Here is a 21,977-nt window from a genome sequence, read left to right as displayed (position 1 = left end):
GTTCTGTTGCTCTATTGCTGTTCTCCTGGATAATACTTCCAGCTAATCTCAGGAAAATTGCTTTGTTTCTCCATCTTCTTCCCTGTACCCTTTTTGTAAAGTGTTTTTGTACCTCTGGGTTAAAAAGTGCTGTATTCTTGTTGGGTCAAGTGGATAGTCAGTGCTGGTGTTTGATAATTGTAGCCTATTGTGTGAAGGTGGCTATTTCTGTGGTGTATCCAGATGCACCATGTGTGGGCAGGAAAGGCAGATAAGCCAGAATGACACAACAATTTGAAACTGTTCTTTTTAAAAGAACTAATGGTAATGCTCTCATTTTGTTTCCTCCAGAACACAAGCCAATGTTCCCAAATATTCTGAAGAAAGGATACTTAGAAGTTAGAAGAAACAATGACAGCTTCTGGCAAACCTGTTACGCTGAGCTCTCCCCATACAAACTGTATCTATATTGCTTGGACAGCAGCGGCAACCAGGCTCTTCCCAGTGTGCATCCACTCGTGCACTTCCAAAGGGTCACTGTTAGTGGTTGCATTGAAACCAAGGTGGTGGACACTGTCCTGTCAGACAACTCACAGCTGCAGCTGAAGGCAGAGTCCTCATGGGAGGCTTTGGACTGGGGACAGAAACTCTGGGAAGCGGTGCGAGCTACTGTGCCTGCTTTCACAAGGCAGCAGGAGAAACTGGAGAATGTGCCAAAGCCTGAAAATAACAGTGACCTTTCACAAACCAATGGATTGTTAGAGAAGCCTATGGAGCTCTTCCTATCCATGAATTTGACTGAGAACACTAAAGAGTACCAAAATATTCTCAAATCAGGGACTCTTTATAGGTTAACTGTCCAGAATAACTGGAAGGCGTTTACTTTTGTCTTGAACAGGTCTTATCTCATGGCATTCCAACCGGGTAGGCTTGATGAAGATCCCCTGCTGAGCTACAACGTGGACGTGTGCCTGTCTGTCCAGACAGATACTCAGGATGGCTGTGACTCTTGCTTTCAGGTGATTTTTCCTCAAGATGTCCTCCGTCTGCGTGCAGAGACCCGCCAGAGGGCCCAGGAGTGGATGGAGGCCCTGACAGCAGCAGCCAATGCTACCAGAAGTTTAACTCAGAACCCCCAAGTCACACTTAGGAACAAACCTGGAGATCGGCCCCTTGGAAACGATCTTAGAAAGAGCAAGCGGCAGTCTGTGACCACCAGCTTCCTGAGCATCCTCACCACACTGTCTCTGGAGAGAGGACTCACAGTTCAGAGCTTCAAGTGTGCAGGTAAGCACCCACTCCCCTTCTGCAGGAGGAGAAAATAAAATCACTTGGATTTTTAGAAATTGTCCCAGACAGTGTGCGAGCTTCATTCCTTGCTTCTAATTTCTTTCAGTTCAAAGATTGGCAGAGGAAAATCTTGTAATTCTGCTTCATCTAGGACTGAGGTCCTGGAGAGCATTTCCAGTGACCTTCTCAAAATAAGCCCTGGGATGGCAACAAAATGCAGGTCTCTAATGTGAAACAGGTTTTAGTGTTGCATTAGGTGGTATGGGAGCAGACTTATTTGTGGGAAGGGATGGACTTCCTTTCCCAACATGATCCTGCTCTCACTCCTGTATTCCCCACAGAAATAGGGTGCTCTGGCCCTATCAGGCCTGCAGAGCCTTTTGGCTGGTACACATGAAGCATTCCCAGTGCTTCAAAGAAATGAAAAATTGTAATTATAACTGGGAGAAACTGGTGAAACTCGCCTGGGTCAGCAGAGTTAGTGCTGAGGAGGCTTGTGAGGCCCAGCAGCCAGCTGAGGCTCTCTGCTTGCAGCCCGCTGCTCCCAGCCCGGGCTGCTGTTTAACCTTGGGGGCCTGCAGTTGGTAATTACAGCTCCCAGGCATTGAGAGCCGTTTTCCCCAGGGCTGCTGGGAGGGGTGAGCTTGGAAAAGGATGGGGAGGGGGGAGGAAGAAAAGTTTTGCTGTGAATTCTTCAGCCATTTAGTGCAAATTCCTGTAATTACCGTCTTTGTGTCCTGTCCCAATGGCACATAATACAGCAGAAGCCTTTCCTAATTGAGACCTTACAGGAGGTACAAATCCCTCCTTTGTTCAGCCTGACAAATTAGTGCCAGAAAGTGGCAAGGTCCGAGTGGGAATCAAAGGCAAGCAGCACAAAGATGGAACTTAAGGCTACAGTAATAACCCTCTCTAGTCCTGCAGGGGTGGGAGGGAAGGAAAAGTAATGACCAATGAAAAATGAAGGGTTTTTTTGTTATAAATTCCCTTGACATGACAGCACCTCAGGGCTGCTTTATTTATTTAGGAAAAGTGATTAAATAGTAATACAACAGGGCAGACCATTGTCTCTGGAGCTGCCCCCCTTCCTACAGACCCCTGCTGCCTTGGCTAATTGATTGACAATGAACCTCTGATAAAGAAGGTTGTTGGGAGGACCTGATGGGGACAGTTTTTCTTTTTTTTTTTTTTTCCCTCTTTGCAGTCTTTGTGAAGTTTCCCTCCTGTTTGAAAAGCCCACTGCATCCCCCTTTCCTTTTCTCCCTCAGTAAAAGCTTTTCAAGGGACTGCTCCCAGACAAACAGCTGACACTCATGAGCAGGTAGGGAAGAATGTGAATGGCTGTGCCTGGCTGTGGAAGAGTTTATCCTGAGGTTTGCCCAGCACTTTTCAGCTCCTGATACAAGCCAGGGCAGTGGTGTTAGGTGTAGTCGTCAGGCAGGAGGACACACACTGTTGATACACAGAAAGGCAGCTTGAAAAAAGTTTTCTTTTGCTTGATCAGCACATACAAAAGCTTTCCTCCACATTTCTCTCTTTGTACTGCAGAGGGCAGGGTATTGTTTCTCATAGTTTCCAAAAATGAATGAATAGGCTGCTGATTAGCAGTGGAGAAGTATTCTCTTATAAACACTTTTTCCTTTTGCTGCCACTACTTATATTTTTGGCTTGAAATAGCAAAACATTTTGGAGCGTGGAGTTAACTAGAAGCTGCTGGCACTGGAATGGCAGCCTTCTCTGTCCTTTGCATGTTCATCTGCCTGCAGGCCTGATCCTGCCTTGTTGCTGGGGTTACAGCAGTGTTCCCATGGGAAGTGGTTGGGACACTGAGCAAGTGGCATTTGTGAGTGTTGGTCTGCTCAGGTAAGAATTTAATGGGACTTACCTCTCGTCTTCAAATGCATCTGAAGTTAAAGTTAGTTGCAAGTCAGGTTTTAAGATTTATTCTTTAATATGCAGGAAAGGAGAGACATGCATCATGTTAGGATGATGTCTTGGGAGGGGTGATGTTACCACTGTTTATTCTTTATTTCACCTGCATTCAAGAGAGGTCCCCACACGGTTCATGTTACAAATTTGGGATGAGGTGGCTTCCATCAAAACGTGTTTGGCAAGCACAGCATCTTGCAGACAGCAGTGGCTGGTTGGGCACACACCAGTGACTGTCCTGTCTCCCTGCTGGGCTGACTGGGGGTTGGTGGGCAAAGCAGGTGTTTCTTCTGGAGGTCTGTAAGGAGCAAATGTCCTCAGCTGCTCTTCAGTTGTGCAGTGCCCTTGGCACATGGCTTCATGTTTCTGTAGAGGGGGAAGACAAATGGCCACTGCCCTTGCCTCTTGTCCTTGTGTAGCTCCTGTTCTTCTGATGTCTCTCTTCCTTTTCACCTTTTACTTTTTCTCTCCCTGTCCTTTATTAAAACAAACATTTTTTCAGAGGAGTCAGTTGCATCTGCCAGGAACTCTAGTTGCTTAGACAGCAAGTCCTAATGGACATGGGAGTTTCTGCCTTCTGCAAGTGTCCTCTGCTCCCTTTTATTTGTCTGCATGTCTTTCCTTGCTCCTCTTCTGGGGTGCCTTCTGTCTTCTCCTCCCTGCTTTCTTCATGTCTCCTCACTTGCCAGAAGGATAAATACTGTTCATAGGGCTCCACTGGCTTGGCTGGCTGAGCAGAGGAGTAGGTGCAGAGAAGCCAAGGTCAGTAAATGGTCTATTTCCTGAGCTTGCAGCCCTGTCAAATTGAGCAGCAGATGAAAAGCTGTTGGCTTTCCAGGAGTCATTCTGCCTCTAGTGCTGTGATCATGTGTGTAGATGGGTAACATGCCCAGCTCCTGTAGCCTCTGCTCTGGCTCACCCCACTGATCTGAAACCAGCCCTTAATGCTGGAAAAGTAATTTTTTTTTCCCCTCAGTGAAAACAGACTATTTTCCTAGTACCTTGCAAGCCAGAAGGTGTGATTTAAAAAAAAAAAAAAAAAAAAAAAGTTAGCTTAGTTCAGTATTGACTTCATTCAGCTTCTCAGAATGCTATATAATTTAAACTTCTTAAGTCCAGATAGTTGAAAAGCATGGATACTCCTTTCTTGAATTTAGCAAATACTTTCATCACTCTCAGCACTTATTTTTAGCGTGTCACTGAAATAAAAATACTAGGGGACAAATCTTAACTAATGCATCACAATAATAAAATACCTGAAGGTCATTTGGAAGGTTGTCAACACTTGACACGTTTTTAGTCCCAAAGAACAGTTGCTCTCACCTGTCCAGGGCTTTTAGGATAGTGCTTGCTAAGTGCTGTATGTATTTTGTGCTTGGTTTCATTTCAATTGATCCCTTTGTTCCAAGACTGCAGCAGCTTTTTGCCTTCCCTGTATTTTTGACTCTAAAATCCCCTGAGAATGTTTTGCACTGTAAAGGTTTTATTGTTCAAGTATCTTTGCTTTAGACCATAGTCTTCCAGTCTTGTATGTGACTTTCAGACCCTGTTTCCATTGATTCAGAAGTAAAACTTCCACTGCTAACAGTGGAGTTTCTAAACTCTTATTCTTTGGTAGCCAAAACCAGCCGAGCAGAAAAAACCATTGTCCTTGTCTAAATTAATGTTTGGAAAATAGACTGTGGCTGCTGTGGTGCTGGGGGGAGTGGAGGGGCAGGTTTCCAGAGAAGGGTGAGTTTGGGTAGGCAGGTGTACTTAATTTGCAGTGGGTCAGATAGCCTGCAGTGTAAGTACATCAGTGAGTGGTGCAGAGGAAGTGGTCTTCAAACTAAATGGAGCAGATACAAAACGTGAGCTGAACAGAGACTGCTTTGCTAGCTGAGCTGGCCACAGATGAGGACGCTGGCACAGTGTTTCTCTGGTCACACAAATGGCTGGCCTGATCTTTGCTCTCTTGTCTTGTCTACCTTCTTGGCATATAAACCCAAGTGTGAGTAATCAGCTGTAGGAATGGGGAGACCATTATTAATTATGCTCAAATTATCTACTTACTTCTAGCTGGCAGGCTTCAAGAGCTGGCCCAGAGAGTATGTTCAGTTCCCATCCCTGACTACAGAGCTGGTGAATTACTGAATCCTGCCAGAAGGTCATTCCATGGGAGCTTGCATTCCCTCCTGTCAGGCAGTGCTTCACAGTCTCAGCAAAGAGCCAGTGTGCACAGAATATTTCTCTAAGGGCATGGGGAAAGAACAGCAAATTAGTTTGTGGTATATGGTGTTTGTCCTCAGCACTGTTGTCCCGGGAATGGGGAGAAAGGAGTTGAAAGGGTGGCCTAGGAGCACACAAGGTGGACTCCAGACTGTAACTCTGTGAGGAGTGTGTCTTCTTGGCTGTTTGCAATCCCCTCAGAGCAAGTTCTCTGGGAAGAATGGCATCTCAGCCCTCCCCAGCGTTTGACACTAAAGGTAAACAACCTGTGTTCTGGTGGAATTCAGGGGGGGAAACACAAGCAAATCAAAACCTAGTTTCCAAAAGTAGTTTTATTGTTTGCTCCCGATTTGCTGATGAAATTCTGGGTTTGACCTATATATGCACAGTGCAAGCTTACACTTTGACATTTCTGTTTTTTCAGTGTTACATTTGCAGCCTTAACTACTATTAGTTTTATTGGGAAGGCACAGTTCAGCTGTATACCCTGCAGAAGGATTGCTCCATCCTCTGGAGTCTATTCAGAAAACAATTTGATGCTGGGAACTGGGGACTAATGAACCCTTCCTTATTTCTGGAGAAGCAGATCTAGATTATAATTGCAGTGAGGTTGGTATGTTGCTGAGATAAATGATGTGGAACTTAAATGTAGCTTGGGTAATTATGCTTGGATGGGGTCAAACCCACGTAGCTTGAAGAGGGGAATTTTTCTGCCTTTTCTGTTAAGGTGTTGTTTGTTTCTTTGTTTTTTACAGTCTGTAAGAAGCTCACTAAGTAGGCAAGGTGAGTGAAGTGTCAGGCTTTGCTTGGACATTTAGGAGTTTTGATTATTTCTTTAGAAAGAGAATTGCTTTGGGAAAAAAACAAAACAAGAAACAAACAAACAACAAAAAACCCAAACCAACAAACCCAACCAAAGGGTAATGCTGGGAAGAGGACATAGAATAGATGCAAATTGAAACCTGGGCAGGGATGAGGGAGGATTGAGCTGGGTTGTTAGTGTGTCTTCCTCCTGAGGCTGAGTTTTCCCACGGTGAAGTGAATTGGGGCAGATGCACAGGAACACAAAGCCAGCAACCAAAGTAATTCTCACCTTCTCCTTCTGTTTGTGCTGAGCAGCCAGAGCAGTGCTGCATGTCTGATCTAACACTGAAGAATTGTGGCTCTGCTTCCTTCTGCTTCATCTGTTTTATGGCTTCATAAAGCTGAAAGCCTTTTGAAGTCAATGGGTCATTTTCTTCATATTGTATGTTGTTTCTAAATGAATTAGCTTCTAAGCTAATCTGTCACAGATTTGATTATGGTACACAATCACAAGGGAGTTGCTTTTTTCTGGTACTGAACAAGGAGCTTTATTGAATAAGGAAAACAGGTGTGTACATAATTCTAGTTTTGTCTTCCACTGTCTCTCTTTCACTGTGCAGCTACTTCAATCATTTCTTGCTAAAAGATCAAAGCAGAAGGTATCTGGATAAAACTAATAGTTGTGTATGTCTTCCTTGACCACAGGAGTATGCAACACCCTGGAAGTGGCAGAAGTAGTGTTTTCCACATTTTGCAGAAGAGGAATTGTGTTCAGGTGTCTTGGATCCCCCCTCTATACTATCCTTGCCATCACCTGAAGTCAAAGAGAGAGGCTTGTTGCAACTGTTTAGCCTCATCTTTCTGTGCTTCTTCCCTCTCAAAGTCTCAGCACTTGGAGATGAGCCTCTTGATGGTGATATTCCTGCTCTGCTCATTCCTTCCCTGACTTTGCCAACAGTATAGCTACAGCTACACTTCTTCCCTCTGTTGCTTGCTCTCTAGCATCCTTTAGGTAATGACCATTTGGGGTAATAGTAAATATCACAGTATTCTCCTTGCTCTAGACTCAGGTTTTTCCAGACCTTTGTTCAGATGTTACGTGGGTCATGTTCTGTGTCAGCATTAGGAGTGAGAGAGGCTTTGTGAAAGTTGTGCTGTTTTTTCCCCCTCTCTGCAGTTGGTGTTTTCTCTACAGAGAAAACAGGTAGTTTTCTACTGTACAGATAGGTGTGTTCTCTGCCAAAATTAAATGGTCCCTTCCTCCACCCCAAACCATTTATTGAGTTGTCTTATCAGTCTCTGAGGAGGTCAGCTACATCTGACTATCTTGGCTGGAATAGCACTAGCTTTGCTTCTGGTAAATGTGATGGCAAGTTTAGATACCTGAACATCCATCCAGCTGCAGGACTTCCAAGGGCATTAAGCCACAAGCTATTCCTTCCTTTCTCTACCACTCTTGCTTTTTTTTTTTTTCCCATCTTAAAAAAAACAAAGTAGCATAAGTGGTCTATGCCACAGAAATATGTTTGTCACACCACATCACTTTGAACTGCATAACATCAAAGAAAATCAGTGCTTTGATAGCTTGATTTGAAAGGATTGTAGAAATAGCCATCATTATGAATCACAACAGATAGGAATGGAAAGGATGGTGATTTTAAACGAGCAAAGCTTGGGAGGCAAGGGAAAATGTAAGGTAGGTGCCAGTGCCACATTCTCATCTAAAATACCCCAACCTTACAGCAGTTATGTAGCTTTTCAGAATATGATTATTTACTTGAAAATATGAAGAAGAATGAGAAATATTCTGTGTAAAAGGGAGTGTTTCTGAGGAACAAGGAAACAAACACAGGATCAGAGAAGGGCTGGAATAAGGGAGAAAACAATGCATGGGATAGGAGTTAGGGCAGTAAGACAAACTAGCAGCCTTTGGAGTGGCAAGGAGTGCAGAGTGACAGGTGAATGCTGTGTGTTCTGTCCCATCCCCACCCTCATCCCCCCAGAGTCAGTGTTGGCTAGTGGGGAATGTTAGGAAAGGTGTTAATGGCATTGACTTCAGTCAGCTTTACCAGCTCATCAGCTGCTGCAGTGCACCTGGAATACATGCATGTCACTTATCAGTCTGTTTGATCCAGTGTGAGGTGATGGCTCTGTGTAATGACTGCTAAAGATGGAGGCAGTTGAGGTATAAACATGGATGCTTCAGTGCTTTCCAGTGACAGAAAATTCAGAGGCAACCAGTAAGAAGGGTTCTGCTCCTTCACCTCTTCTAGCAGGGCTGCCCCAGAAGAATGTGCTGTGCACAACATCCTCTTTGAGGGCTTGTTGCCTTTTAGCCTGGGAAGGGGGAGTGTTCTCTTTTGAGTACTGCTTCACCTTGTTCCGTGAGGAAAGAAGCTGGAATGCTTCACAAAGGGGCAAGATTGACATCTGTTGTGCTTTTGACAACATGGGCTCCATAGTGACAGTGTCAGTCCCTTCTGCAAGCATCTTCCTTTCTGCTGGTCAGGCAGACGTCATGTCAGATGAACAGGACTGGTATTTCCTGTCTCCTCAGCTGGTCAAAACCTTCACCTTGATGTGTGAGTGCATTTTTGAAAGTGGAAAAAGAATGTTTCTGTATGTACTACAGAGTACTGATACTGAGCCTTGTACCAGGCATGCCCTCTGACTTCATCTCAGCCTAGTGGAGCATGATTACATGGAGACTCTCTTACCTGACTAGTCAGGAAACTGCTTTTTTATTAAAAAAAAAAAGGCAGGAAAGGACAGGCAAGAAAATATGTGCTTTGTGCTGAAATACCAAGTTGCTGGTTTCGGAGTTGTAATCCCAAGCTGCAGTCATAGGTCAGCTCTTTTTATTACACTGCTGAATTACTTGAATTGACTTCACTCTTGTAAAAGGCATACCTGCACTTTTTCTGCCCTAAAAATACTGCTTTGCAAAAAGTTCTGCTCATGTTTGCCATGCAGAATTTTTTTTCCACAGTGATAATAGTTTACAGTCATAATTTTAAGTTCTCTGTTTGGGATTAGCCGAGGTCACATTTTTTGCATTATGGATCTTGCAACACTTGAGATACATTTTTATGCTTATGCCTTGATCTTATGAAGGAGGAGACCGTAACATAATTACCTCTTTCATCAGCTGACGTATTTTTATGTTTGATTTTTTCAAGAAACTGTATATCCTCATAAAGCAAGGGAAGGGAGAGATGGGGATGGAGACAGGCCATGTCCTACACCCATCCACTTGATAGTGTGTATGGTCAAAAGGCTCTGGGGTGTGGAGGAAGAGGAAGTGAAATAATTGTGTTGGTGAGGCTGCTCTCATTATTTTGATGAGAGCAGAGGGACATGGTAGTATCAGCTAATGGGGAGGAGGAGTCTGATTTATACTTAGAGCTGCAACCTCTCCTCAAATCAGGATAACTTCAGGGGAAAAAAGACACCTTCGGTGGGAGAAATTACGTATTTATGCTAAATAAAATGTGTTAAATTGGCAAAAACAACCTGTCCATTGACTTCTGCCTGAAAAACTGTCTAACTAGTACTTTTTGCCTTAAGAGTGGTGTACAGGGATTCTGCTCCTCAGCAGTACTAACCAGCTCCAGCAGAAACCATCTGAGCATGCAGCACCTGCCAGAGTGGGGCTGTGGTGCTAATTGTGTCTGTAGCTGTAAATGTCATATGGGGACACTCATTTGAAGGAAAAGCAGAAATACTGTCACGTGTGCTGTGTCAAGGAGGTGTTAATAACAGCCATAGACATCTCATTATATCTTATCTAAACATTTTTAGCTTCACTTCCTGAGCAGGTTGTTTAATGTGTCTGTGCTGTCTGTCCTCAGCCCTCTACTCTAGTATTATTTGAGCCTGTTGACTAGTTTTAGCCACAGAGGTATCAAATACAAGGAGTTTGTGTCTGCTTTGTGAAAACAGGTGGTCAGGTGAAGGAGAGCTCTTCATTAGTTCTCTCCAGCTAAAGCAGCAGCTTTAAAACATTGTTTTACCTCAGGGACTCCAGGAGGGTATGGGAAGAGGCAAGCAGTCCAGCTGTGAAAAAGTATCAGGCAGACCTCAGACCTTGTAAGACACAGGGTAATCCAGTTGTGAGGGGAAAAACCTGCAGGAAGTGGAGCTGTGTCACTCATGTTAGTCACGGACTACTTGTTCTCAACGTGACTGCTGTTCACAGTTGTTCCTCATGGTCTGACTGTGGTTTGCCTTGGCTGTGCTGGTTCTGTAGGACAAATCCTGCCTGCCAGGTCAGCATCCCTTTAGCAGTCAGCAGGATCTAGCTTGTGCTGGCACCTTCTGCTGGGGGAAACTGGGAGCTGTCTGGAGCCAGCAGGCAGTGCTTCTGTGGTCTGGTGTTTCCTGCCCAGGTTTTGGGTCATGGGTTTCAGGTGGCTGTGGCTTTTGAATGCCCAGTGTGTCTCAGGGTTGGTCTGCTGCCTTTAGCTGCTTGGGATGTGCTCAGCCTCTCTGCCTGCTCTCTGAACTCTGTCAGAGATGCCTGAGTTAGTGTGTGCTTGTTCAGCACTGGTCCAAGTATGCTGATACTTACTTCTCTATTTTTAGAGCATGAAAAATGGCTCATTGGTAAAATAAATCAATGAAATTTTTGAAAGGGTCTCAGATGGAATAATTATTTTTCTTTCTGCATCCTGAGTGTGTACCTCTGGTGTGGTGTACAGACCGAGACTTTTCCTCTCTCTGTTCCAGGCTGTCAGTGCTCCATAGGTCTGTCCCACGGGAAAGCCAAGGTGTGCGGCTACAGTGGGTGGTACTACTGCAGCTCCTGCCATGTGGATGACAGCTTCCTCATCCCTGCACGGCTGGTCCATAACTGGGACACTTCCAAGTACAAGGTAACCTCCCTGCAGGCTGGCTTGCTAGCCAGTGAGTGGGGTTGCATCAGGTTGGAGGTTGAAGTCAACACAAGCAGTTTCTCTAAAACCTGAGTGCTCTGGTGTTTGCCTCTCACATGCCTCCCAGCCAGCAGAGGCAGTGCTGTTTGGCAGCCTGGGGAAGGGTATGTTGCAGCAGTAGCAAGCTTACAAGGCATCCAGACCCAGCAGCCACAGTTAGGAGAGGCTGTTTGATGTTTTGTGTCTCTGAATATTATTATTATTATTATTATGGGCTATTTGAAAAGGAAAAAAAATAACCAGTAAATGCTCCATTAGAGGAAAAACAGCTTTCTCTTGAAGAAAATTTGTCAGACAGGGAGCTTATTAAAAGGTAGTGAGTCTGCCATCAGGAAAATGATAGTCTTGTGCCATGAATGCAGGATTCTTCAGAGTTACAGAGCTCCTATGTGCGGAGTCAAAACCCCCTTCCTTTCCTAGAAGCTGGGAATAAATATTTAAGAGTTCTTTCTTTGGATGCTTTTGCCAATGAACAAGTGCTAGCCCATATATACTACTATGCTAGCCCATAGTAGTATAGGTAACCCTGATATGGGGCACTGTAATTGGACATGTTTCCTTTTTATGCTCCATGGTCTCCTGTGCTTCTGAGCAGCAGCTGTAAAGTAAACTGTTACATCAGTTCCTTAAGTTTTGCAAATTGAGAGGGTTTTATCTGCTTTTGGCAAGGCAGGTCATGAAAAAAAAAAAATCAGGAGCTGTCGAAATCTATAGAGTTGTGTCCTCCCATACCCAGGATCTTGAAAAAACATCAAGGAACTTCACACCTGGAAGCACAGGGGTAGGAAAAGAAAAATCCCTTTGACTGTTACAAAAGCTTTTTGAAAGGACTTGGCAGTTAAGCATGTTTCTTCTGTCATGACCAAAGCAGCAGTTCAATCTCCAGGTTCACTTTTTTCCTGTCTCCCTACTGTTTTCATATTTGTGTCTCTCACATTTGTGTGCAGGGAAAAGAAAAGAGGCAATCTTGTGAACATCCTTTCCTCCTTAGGCCAGCTGTTTTCCCCACTTGCATGCCCAAGCCCGTGGGGATTGCAGTTTGGTTCAGGTGGCTTCCAGACAAACACAGCAGGGAATGAGCTCCCTGTGCCAGGAGGCTTCAGGGGAGGCTAACTTCTGGTAAATTGGATTCTGAACTCTTAAGTTTGTGGTCTCTAGAAAATAATGGTCTGGAAGTGTTAGTATTCATCCTTGCATAACATTTAAAGCTAAACCCCCCTATCTTCTCACTCCTTGGGTTAGTTAATAGGGTTGTTGAGTCTGCCCAGTACCATGGGGGCATTGTGCTAGGCTGAAATGAGTGCTGGCTGAGCACTGGCTGCTAGCAGACTTGTTAGGAGTGCCTGACCCTTCCTGTTAAAGGGCTGCATCCCAGCTGCTTCTGACTTTGCTACGGTTGGCAGTGTGAGTTTGTACAGACTGGTGTGGGTTGGAAGGGACCTTACAGATCATCTGGCTCCAACCCCCTGCATGCCCAGGGACACCTCCCACCAGCCCAGGGTGCTCCAAGCCCCATCCAGCCTTGCCTTGGACTCTGCCAGGGATGGGGCAGCCACAGCTTCCTTGGGCAACCTGGCACAGGGGCTCAGCACCCTCACAGGGAAGAATTTCTTCTCAATATCTCATCTAAATCTCCCCTCTTCCAGTTTAAAGCCATCACCTCTTGCTCTATCACTACCCTTTGCTGCAGATACAGCAGTTGTCAGGGGACTGCTGGGATATTACAGCCAAATAGCTTAACAGTTGTAAAAGCAGGTTGTTTAACTGCAGTCTTCTTTTTGCACTGCAGCTACTGTGTCTAATAAAATTTCAACATTGCCAGTGTTAAAAAACTTGACAAGTACAAAGGGAATCTGGCCTTCTCACCTCAGAAAGAGGAGTATCTTTCCTAGGAGGAGCAAAAGTCCCATTAATTTATTAAGGTTACAGTAGCTCTTTGCAGGTGGAGATAGAACAGAGCACTATCATGAGAAAGGCATAAGAAAAATTTATTGCAGATGAAACACTGGGAGCAAGTAATAGCAGTAAAATTCAGTTTTATTTATCTGTATTTAAAAAAACAGAACAACTTGACTGATGTGCTTCTGATTATTTTCTTTTAACATAATTTTGACCATACTGACTGAGCATCAAACAAATGGGAGTAGTACTTTACCCTGGAATAGTACTGTGTAGGCTTTGACACTCAGATAATCACTTGCTTCTTACCAAAAATAAAACAACAAACAGAAAATATTAACAGGGAAGAGAGTTGGTAATCATTTGTTAGACTTAGAAAACATCATCTAAGCCATGTTACCCTGCAGTGGGAATACATGTGGCTGCAAATATCACAGCAGTTTGAGTAAGTAAGCAGTTAATAGACTCAACTTTGATGGGCTTGATGAAGTCTGACGTGGCTGTAAGCAGGGACAGGGGGTCTCCCTCAGCTCTGTCTTCACCTGTAGCTGCTAGCAGAGGAAGTTTTCAGGTGCAGGGAACAGCTACAGGTCACAGAGAGGAAGATCTGCTTAAGAAGTGTTGGGAGCAAAGCCTGGTTGAACCGTTTGCTTTCTTTTTCAGGTGTCCAAGCAAGCCAAAGAGTTCCTGGAATACGTTTATGAGGAGCCCCTGATTGACATCCAGCAGGAGAACCCCATGCTGTACAAGCACGCTGAGCCCCTGGCAGCCGTTGTGCGCCTGCGGCAGCAGCTGAAGTCCCTGCGAGCCTATCTGTTCAGCTGCAGAGCTGCAGTGGCTGAGGATCTGCGCAGGAGGTGAGAGCCACAGGCAGCACACAGCACGGGGATCTAGTCCCTTCTCGTGTTGCTTTGCTCCTTTGCTTTGCTTTTTACCCTCACAGTCTAGTTCTCAAGATGTTACCCATTTAGAAGGATGTCCTGCTTGTTTCTGGCTTCCCTGGGCAGCTGGGTTATCTACTGCCAAAGATGTTTTTATAGGGTCTGAAGTTGTTGTTGATAGCTATGAGCCCAGTGGTCACACATTGTGGTCAGCATCCTTTACTCCCCCTCAGGCTTCCTGGCTGTGCAAGAGTATTTTCCCATCCAGCTCTTCTGCCCTCTCCTGTGGTAGGATCTCAAGGAAGGCAGAGACCAGATCTGGTCCCCTGGCACGTGACTCAGTGTATGGTGCATGTGACACTAGAGCCATTGTGCTTTGCTCAGCCACTCTTTTCCAGCCATGGCATGGCTGTGATGAATGTTTCATTCACTGGCATTCATGGTCACAGCACAGCAAAAAGTGCTTCATACTGAGTTTTCTGTGGTGGAAACAGTAGTTTTATAAAACGTTAACTTCATTTTATAAGTGCTGTATCTTAGTCCATTGCTAAAATGGACAATCTCCTTAAAACCATCAAGCCACAGTTGTGACCTTAAAAAAGCAAAGTTAATTTTGCTGTGAATCTCTGAAAGGGGTGAGGAGATATCTCTGCCCGTGCCATCCTGTGAGGTAAGCAGCTCCAGACAGAGCTGATCTGATGGTTAATGCATGTGTAAGCCTTTGTATACCCCAGGCCTGCCAAGAGGAATGCCACTGCTCTGAAATGATGAGCTGCCAGAGGGCAAGGAAGCAGATGACTCACACTGCCTGTATTTTGGGCATGGTGTTATAGAGTTGGGGGACCTTAACTCTTGGGGAGGGACAGGAGGCTCCACTAGTGTCTTTATCCAAAGTAAGGAGTAAAACTGCTGCTCTGTACATAGCCTATGTCATTGCTTTCATGAACTACCTAGAACTAAGAGAAGGACATAGCAACAGGTTTCTGGAGAGGACTTCTGAGTTCTTATGTCAGACCCACTGTGTGTTGATGTGTGCTTGTGTCTTACTGCTCAGTTCCTATTATTTGGTAGGGCAGCTTACAGCATTTCAAAAGCAAAGGTGATTTTTCTTTTATTCTAGAGGATTACATTATCTTGCAGAGCTGTTTTTGCTGTTCAGCTATAATTGCTTCCCTCTGACATCCTCTTCAACTGCAATAAAACTAAAGGGAGAATAAGACTCATGGAGGTTGCTCTTAGAAAAAGTGGTGGGAAAGAAATTACATTTTCTGATTAACACTGAAGAAAAGAATGCCCTGATGAAAATAGACAGGAGGACATGAAGCTGAATAGACTTGGGTAAGAGAGTGGAAGAACAGAGATCAAAGGAGGCCTAAGTAGAGAAATCAGTGGGCAAGAGACAAAGAGGTGAGGGAAAGCCAGGAGAAGGATGAGATTCAAAGTGGCTCTTAGGAAATGAAGAGTTAATGAAGGAAACAGGACAAGGAAGGAGCCCAGAAACCTACCTCCAAACAGGAGAGATGGCAGGGGCTGAGGAAGTGGAGAGAAGAGACAATCGACGAAAAATAGTACAGCATGGTCTTTTCTTGGGATGGGGGGGAGAGAGAAGAAACTCCCTGTATCAAAATGAAACACTCAGAATGGCAGAAGGGGAAGGTTGGAAATTCTCCAAATGCTCCCTTATCTACAGGTTCCCTCACACTGTCTCCAGTCAAAATCCTCTGTGGTAGAGAGAAGGAGCCCAGCCCAAGAAGAGTTTACTTTTGTGCTAGGGAAGCATCTTCAGTTTGATAGAACTTGTTAAAAGAGCTGTAAAAGCCACTGCAGGAGTGTACAAAACACACATTAGAGTCCAGCTCCTTCTTGGTCTGTGAAGTAAGTCCCTGTCGGGGTGGGCTTATTGCTCATTTGGTCCTTCAGACCTCAGCTCCAAGAGGTTTGCAGAGATGGAAAAGAAGAAAAGTTCTTTTCCCAGAAGGAGTTACTCCTTGCTCAGAACTGGTTCCAGTGGCTTTGCTTTCTGCATGTCGTATCACAGCATGCAGATACTCACTGGCACTGAGATGGCTTTATGGAGCACAGCTGAAAAGTAAACTGAGAAAATAAGTGGTTTGAGTTTCCCTTTGGCTGCTCGTGTGGGCAAGTTGCAAGAAGAGGAGGAGTTTAAACAGTATGCATTCCTAAATTTAGTGCTGTTTCCTGGTTAGAAATGAAAGGCTGGGGGAGAGAATCCAGTTATCTGTCCTGCTCTAAAAACATTCTTTTTCTGCTTGGTCTTCACCTTAGTATGAGAATGACTATTAATCACAGGAAAGTGAACACAGCATCTTGAAGACCTGTCAGACCCATATAAACAGACTGAAACAAACTGTTACTATTGCTGTCTAGGGAGAACTTAAAACAGACTGATTAATTGTATTGGCACCTTGCTGCCTTTGGGACACTGATAGAGCCTGCCTTATTAGGGAAAAGCAGATCACCCCAAGGTTCCTTTTATTAACACTATTTGCATTATCACTTTCTTTGAATTTATACCTTGCTCTTGAATCCCGATTGCAAAATTAGGATGGCAATGAAGTTGGAAACTTCTTGGTGTCCTCTGGGAAGACAAAACTGTTTACAGTGCTTACAAGTCACTTTTTCTGAAGAATTCCAGATGGCTATAAACCAGGTTAGCTCAGGATCCAGTTGGCTTAAATGTGGAAATGTCATTTATAATGTTTGTGTGCATAGATAGGTACTTTGGGAACTTTAAAACTTGGCATCTAGCAGAGAGAGCTCTGGGCTGAACCACACTGTGAACTTTGAAGCAAGTAACTAAGTGGAAAGAATGGAAAGAAAAAGGATGAAAGGAAAAGAAGCAGAACTCATCCTAAAAGTGGCTACAAAGCTCCCAGTGAAAGTAGTCTTCATCAGTTACAACTTGTTCTCACCTATTGCTCCATTCTCAGCACTTTTTATATTTGCAAGGGAACAAAATAAAGGAACTCAGACTTGAGTGGGAGGAGAATCAAGGCCCTTCAGTGGTGCCTGTCAGCAGCGTTGCTGGGAGATGAGCCAGCTGAGACTCCCAGCCTCTTGCTGAGTTCCCTGTTTTACAAGGGATGTTCGTAAGCCTGGTTTGCTGTGGCTGTCACCCCAGGATTACAACAGAGATAATTTGCCTCAAATGTCTCTCCTCAACAAGTTCTTGCTTGTTTTGGTTGCTTGGCTTGTGTGGATGCTGTTCAGGCAGAAACATACAAGGGTGAAACCTCCAGCCAGCACAGAATTAGTACAAGTGGAGCTGTACAGATCCTACCACAGCCTGTGGATTGTGGGATGATGAATAAGGAATGAATGGCACAGGCAAACAAACTGGAGTAAGTAAAACTGATAGCTAGGAAAGAGTGAGCATCTCCAAGTCTGTGAGATAATAAGGTGGTTCTTTGAAGCCATGCTGAATTACCCAAGTTTTATTCTGGTTTTTCTTTCTCGATTGAGATTGAAGCCACAGCCTCTTTTCCTCTGTTCTTGTAATGGCTGAAGGCTCTTCAGGTCAAGGAAGTGCTGGAATTATTTTTTGGGAAGTCTTCAGGCACCACCTCTATGGCTGCTGTAGGGTAGGCTAACCCCAGCTGAGCATGGAGCTCTCTCTGGGCTCTCTGCTCTCCCAGCTCACAATCCAGATGTTGGTAGCCCAGATATTTTAGAGAGATGGCAGTGACACAAGGTAGATGTCCTGCAGTGTGTTCCCCAACACATCAGTGCTCGTTGCAGTGCCCTTGCTCTGGGATTAAATCTGAGAATTTCTGTGGAAAACTCTCCCCCTTGTTACTCATCTCTATCTGATGCCATTTGTGCAGCAGCTCCAGAACAGCCATATAGCAGTTTTACCCTAGCAGAATTCCAGTGCTGGGGACATCACTTAGCATCTCCCCAGCAGCCAGGTGGGAGCTTGCTGCTGCAGGGGGTTAAAGGTAACCCCAGCACCACAGCCCTGTGGTCCTGACTGAGCCTGCCCGTCTGTCAGCACGAGGTGAAACAAGCCCAGATTCAGTTATACTGAACAATAGAGCCCTGTCACTTCCTACAGTGAGGCCTTAGACATATCACTTCTGACACAGGAGTAGATTACTTTCAAAATATTTGTGTGGCAATTGGAGAACCTGTCTAAACACATCACAGGAATCCTGATTGATCTTATGCAATCCCTATACCACCCAGTACCTCACGTATGTGAAGCTGGGGCTATGTCATCTTTCAGACCAAGGACAGCAGAAGGTCATTAAGTCATGTCCAGACTGCCAAAGGAGGCTGTTCTCTGCATTTTCTCTGCAATGGGTAGGCTATTTGGAGAGCAGAAAATCCCAAAGCAGGAGAACAAAGGCACACCTTGTGGAAACTGTGGGCTGCAAAAGGAAAGTTTGAGCAGGAAAGGAACAGAATGATGTGGTTTATAGCAGTCAGGGCTCAGAGCTAACAGTGAGACCAACAGAAGAAGAAGATTGCTGCATGGATGACTGGAAAGAGGATGAGTGAGAAACCCACTCAAAGAAGATACCTGGAAATCCTGAGAGGATCCAATTTTAAGAACAATACCCAAAAGTGAGGAAAAGTGAGCAAATAAATGCAGAGCAGTATGCCCAAGCCATTTGTTGGTTAATATAAATCCTGTGTGCTTGTAGTTGTTGCAGGAGCTGAAATAAACTGTGTTTGTTGATGGAGCTCTTGCAGGCAGACCACCTCTGTGTCTTTTTGGAGAAGTAACTGTGCATGGAAGCAGCCAAGGAGTCCTGCTGTCTCTTCAAGCCAGGGAAAGGTTGAAAGCACAAGCTGGTGCTCTGCCTTGCTCAGGATCCAGCTGAGCAGCATGCTGGGGTATAGGTATCAGTTTTCCAGAGGAGAGCTGGGTCTTCACGTTAGCATTTTCCCATCTAGGGGCACACTTGCATCCTCTTGTCAAACAGAGCAGTATTATCAGCCATCTTTTAAACTGGTGGTTTCCTTCACCTTTTGTGAGTGGGTCACCTCAAAAAGCCAGTTATTTAAAAATAAGCTCCTATTAGGTATGGACACTATGCTAAATAAGACTTGTGCCATTTTTGTCCTTCTGTTTTTATATTGGAACTTCAGCAGCAAACTCCAAGGGTTCAGAAGTGCCTGAGAGAATTTTCTTACTCTTCATTTCAAATTAATAGGGGGATCTAAGCTGTTTGGATTTCAAAATGAAACTGTGTGCCTCTACTTTTCTGCATCTTGCTTTTAGTTAACAGTGGGGTTTTCGTTTGATTTTTAAAAATTTGATTCTTGAATTTAATGTTATTATTTCTTGCTTTTCACAATGTTACCATAACTTTGCTCAAGTAAGTAAGCACAGAGGAGAGAGGGTGGGTGAACTGCTTTATAGTTGAAAATTTATATGTGGTCTGGACATTGCTGATGGGTGGTAAGGTAACTGTGTTAGTGTAGGGATGCTCCTGGGGAGCCAATGCCTTACCTGGACATGTGTGCTAATAGATTCAGCACTTTGTCTGGACTGAAGGTGCTTCCAGAGCTTTAACCAGAAGAGAGCATTTGTATCTCATGCATGGGAAATGCCTCACAAGCCATTTTTTAGACAAACATATAGAATTAGAAAAAAATCATTTATCTCGTAAAATATGACAAGAATTAAACAAATAGCAAATTTGTTAAATTAATCAATTGTGTACCTTCAGACTTTCAAATCACCAGCTTTTTCAGGGCCCCACTTCCTTGAGTAACTATTTTGGCCAGAAAGTTGGGATTTCCAAGGAGATACAAAATCAAAATCCTGAATAATACTGCAAGAGTCAGCAATACTGGGAAAAAAATCCTGCCTTTCCCCCTCCCCTCTGATGCTGTTCTCTGCGTTAAAGGAACAGGTTCTGTATCGAATGACTTGCAAGAGAGGTTATGCACCGTGCTGCCTGTGTGGGGGATACCTGGGTTTCTGTGTCACCCCTGTGTCCTTGTGGAGCGGCAGTCACTGGAGAACGGGAGGCGGTGCCGGTGCCGGTACCGGTGAGGAGGGCCGAGGTTCGGCGGGGCGGTGCCGGGGGTGGGGGATGCAGCAGAGGAGCCAGGCCGGGGTGCCTGTGGGGCGGCTCCCTGACTCACACCTCACTCACACAGCTCCCAGCCTGGTCAAACAAGACACTCCTGGCTGGCACATGAAATCGCGGTGCCAGCTCCCCCTCCCCCTGCCCATCCTGGGTTTCAACAGGCTTCTTGGCACAAAAGGGACTTGGTCGTGCCCACCTGCCAGCTAACTTGAGGTTTTTTGATTGCTCTGTGAAGGGAAGAGTTCGCTCTGCTTATCAGGGTTGTACTTTGGTTACAGTGTCGGGCCTGGGCAGACTGATGGGTTGTAGCTTTAGCAGAGTTGTCAGGGTATTTAACCCCTTGGAGAAAAATTACCTAAGCTGATGATAAACAGGCTTTAAATGCAGAGCAATTACTTAGTGCTAACAAAGCACCATGACTACACACTTTGTCCAAATGCAAAAAGCAAAGTCTTATCAGAGGTTCTGTTTGCAGGAGGACACTAAAAGATAACCTTTGTTTGTGCAAATACTTACCTGATAAGATCGGGCTGGAAGGGAAGGGATGAAATTTCTGGTTCTCTCTTGCCTGAGGGTTATGCTTCAGATTACAAAGTATCAAATAAAAAAGAATAATAATCACAAACTGAAAACGCTCCATTCTGTCTGGATGGACCAGCAGTCTCTGCTGGTGGGTTTCTTTCCTGCTCACATCAATTGCTTTCATTTCCAGCACGTAACAATAAAGCAATTTGGAGACCTTTACCCAATAGGACTTTGGATTTTATTGTTGACAGGAACTGGCAAAGCCAGAGGGCTGGGTAGCATTGAACTTGGATTGTTCAGTGCAGGCTTAACCCTGAGTGGTAGCCAGGGTTTCCAGCACAGCAGTCCTGTGACTCACAAGTTGTGTTTTGCATGGATGGTGAAACTGCTCCGGGAGTTTCCAAACTGTGAAAGCCCAGGAAGTGCTTTCAGTGGGATGTGCACTCGATACCATTTGCCTCTCGAGGGTCACAGGTCACATTCTGAAGCACAGACTGGAGTTTTTATTGTGATGAGTCTTAACATCTTGTGTTTGACCTGTGTCTAGCTCAGTCTAGTTTTCTTTCTGTTTTAAGATTTGACTGAAAGGACATTGTTGAATGCATTTAATTGGCCAACTTTTAAAAAAAATCTAGTTTGTTATAGCACATCAGTCAAAAGATTTACAAATCTGACATCTTTTATTTTGCTTTCCAATGACTTACCAGGCATTTCCCATTTGGTGTTTGTAAAGGGCCTTTATACCAAGGGAAAAATAAAATGCAAGCACATGTTTTGGTCTTTTTGGATCAAGGCCTTCTGTTAAACCAAGCAATACTCAAAGCTCTTATCTCACAAATAAAGTAGTGAAATGGTTCTATCTGTAGTTGCCTTAGCTTGCCCTGTGGCCTGTGTCAGAGTTTTAGACATGAATGTGATTTTAGCTTGATTTGGATGCCAAGTGGCCTTTTGTCTGGAGGGATGGAGATGGCAAAGGCTACATCCCTGCTGGTTATGTGAGAGGTAGTGTCTGGGCCAAGAAGCCAGAGTCTCTGAATTAGTCCTCTGTGCCCCCAACTGAAATATTTCCTACAAGCCCTCACCTGGCTAGGCTCTGAAAGTGTGCAGACAGGCAAGCCCTTGGAAACAGGTCACCCTTCCTTTCCTTGCCCATTGGGATCCTTGGTCTGGGTGGATTTCCTGCCCCAGCTGATGGGCTTGCTTTTAACAGTGAAGGTTTTTGAAAATGTGTTTGAGTTTGACATTCTGGTGCCTCTGATGCTCTTGCTCCCCAGCCACCAGAAGCTGGCAGGGCTGGCAGGATGATGGGTTTGGGGGGTGGCTTCACCAGTTATGTTCAGGTAGCTGCTGAGTTTTGGTTTTCTTTTCCAAATGGGGAAAGGAATTCCTTTCCAGATGGAATTCCTTTCCAGATGTGTTTTTGGAACAACCACTCAGCTCACCTCAGGTGTGGTGAGGGTGTA

General features: G+C 44.7%; 1 protein-coding gene across 6 annotated transcripts in view; it reads left to right on the top strand.

The window, feature by feature from the left end:
- The window catches only part of PLEKHM3 (pleckstrin homology domain containing M3), an 88,697-nt gene that overhangs the window by 25,180 nt on the left and 41,540 nt on the right, over positions 1-21,977 (top strand). For all 6 annotated transcript variants that reach the window (XR_011726623.1, XR_011726621.1, XR_011726622.1 and 3 more), the window contains 3 exons: positions 331-1,266; positions 10,939-11,084; positions 13,707-13,900. Coding sequence is in view for 3 of the 6 variants with exons in the window: in XM_071747961.1 (XP_071604062.1) it covers positions 331-1,266; positions 10,939-11,084; positions 13,707-13,900 (1,276 nt within the window). In the remaining 3 variants the exon portion in view is untranslated. The remainder of the gene's footprint in view (positions 1-330; positions 1,267-10,938; positions 11,085-13,706; positions 13,901-21,977) is intronic.

The sequence above is a fragment of the Heliangelus exortis genome, chromosome 6, assembly GCF_036169615.1.
Source record: "Heliangelus exortis chromosome 6, bHelExo1.hap1, whole genome shotgun sequence".
NCBI classification, from domain to species: domain Eukaryota; kingdom Metazoa; phylum Chordata; class Aves; order Apodiformes; family Trochilidae; genus Heliangelus; species Heliangelus exortis.
Note: the sequence above shows the minus strand (reverse complement) of the source record. Positions and strands in the feature narration are given on the sequence as shown.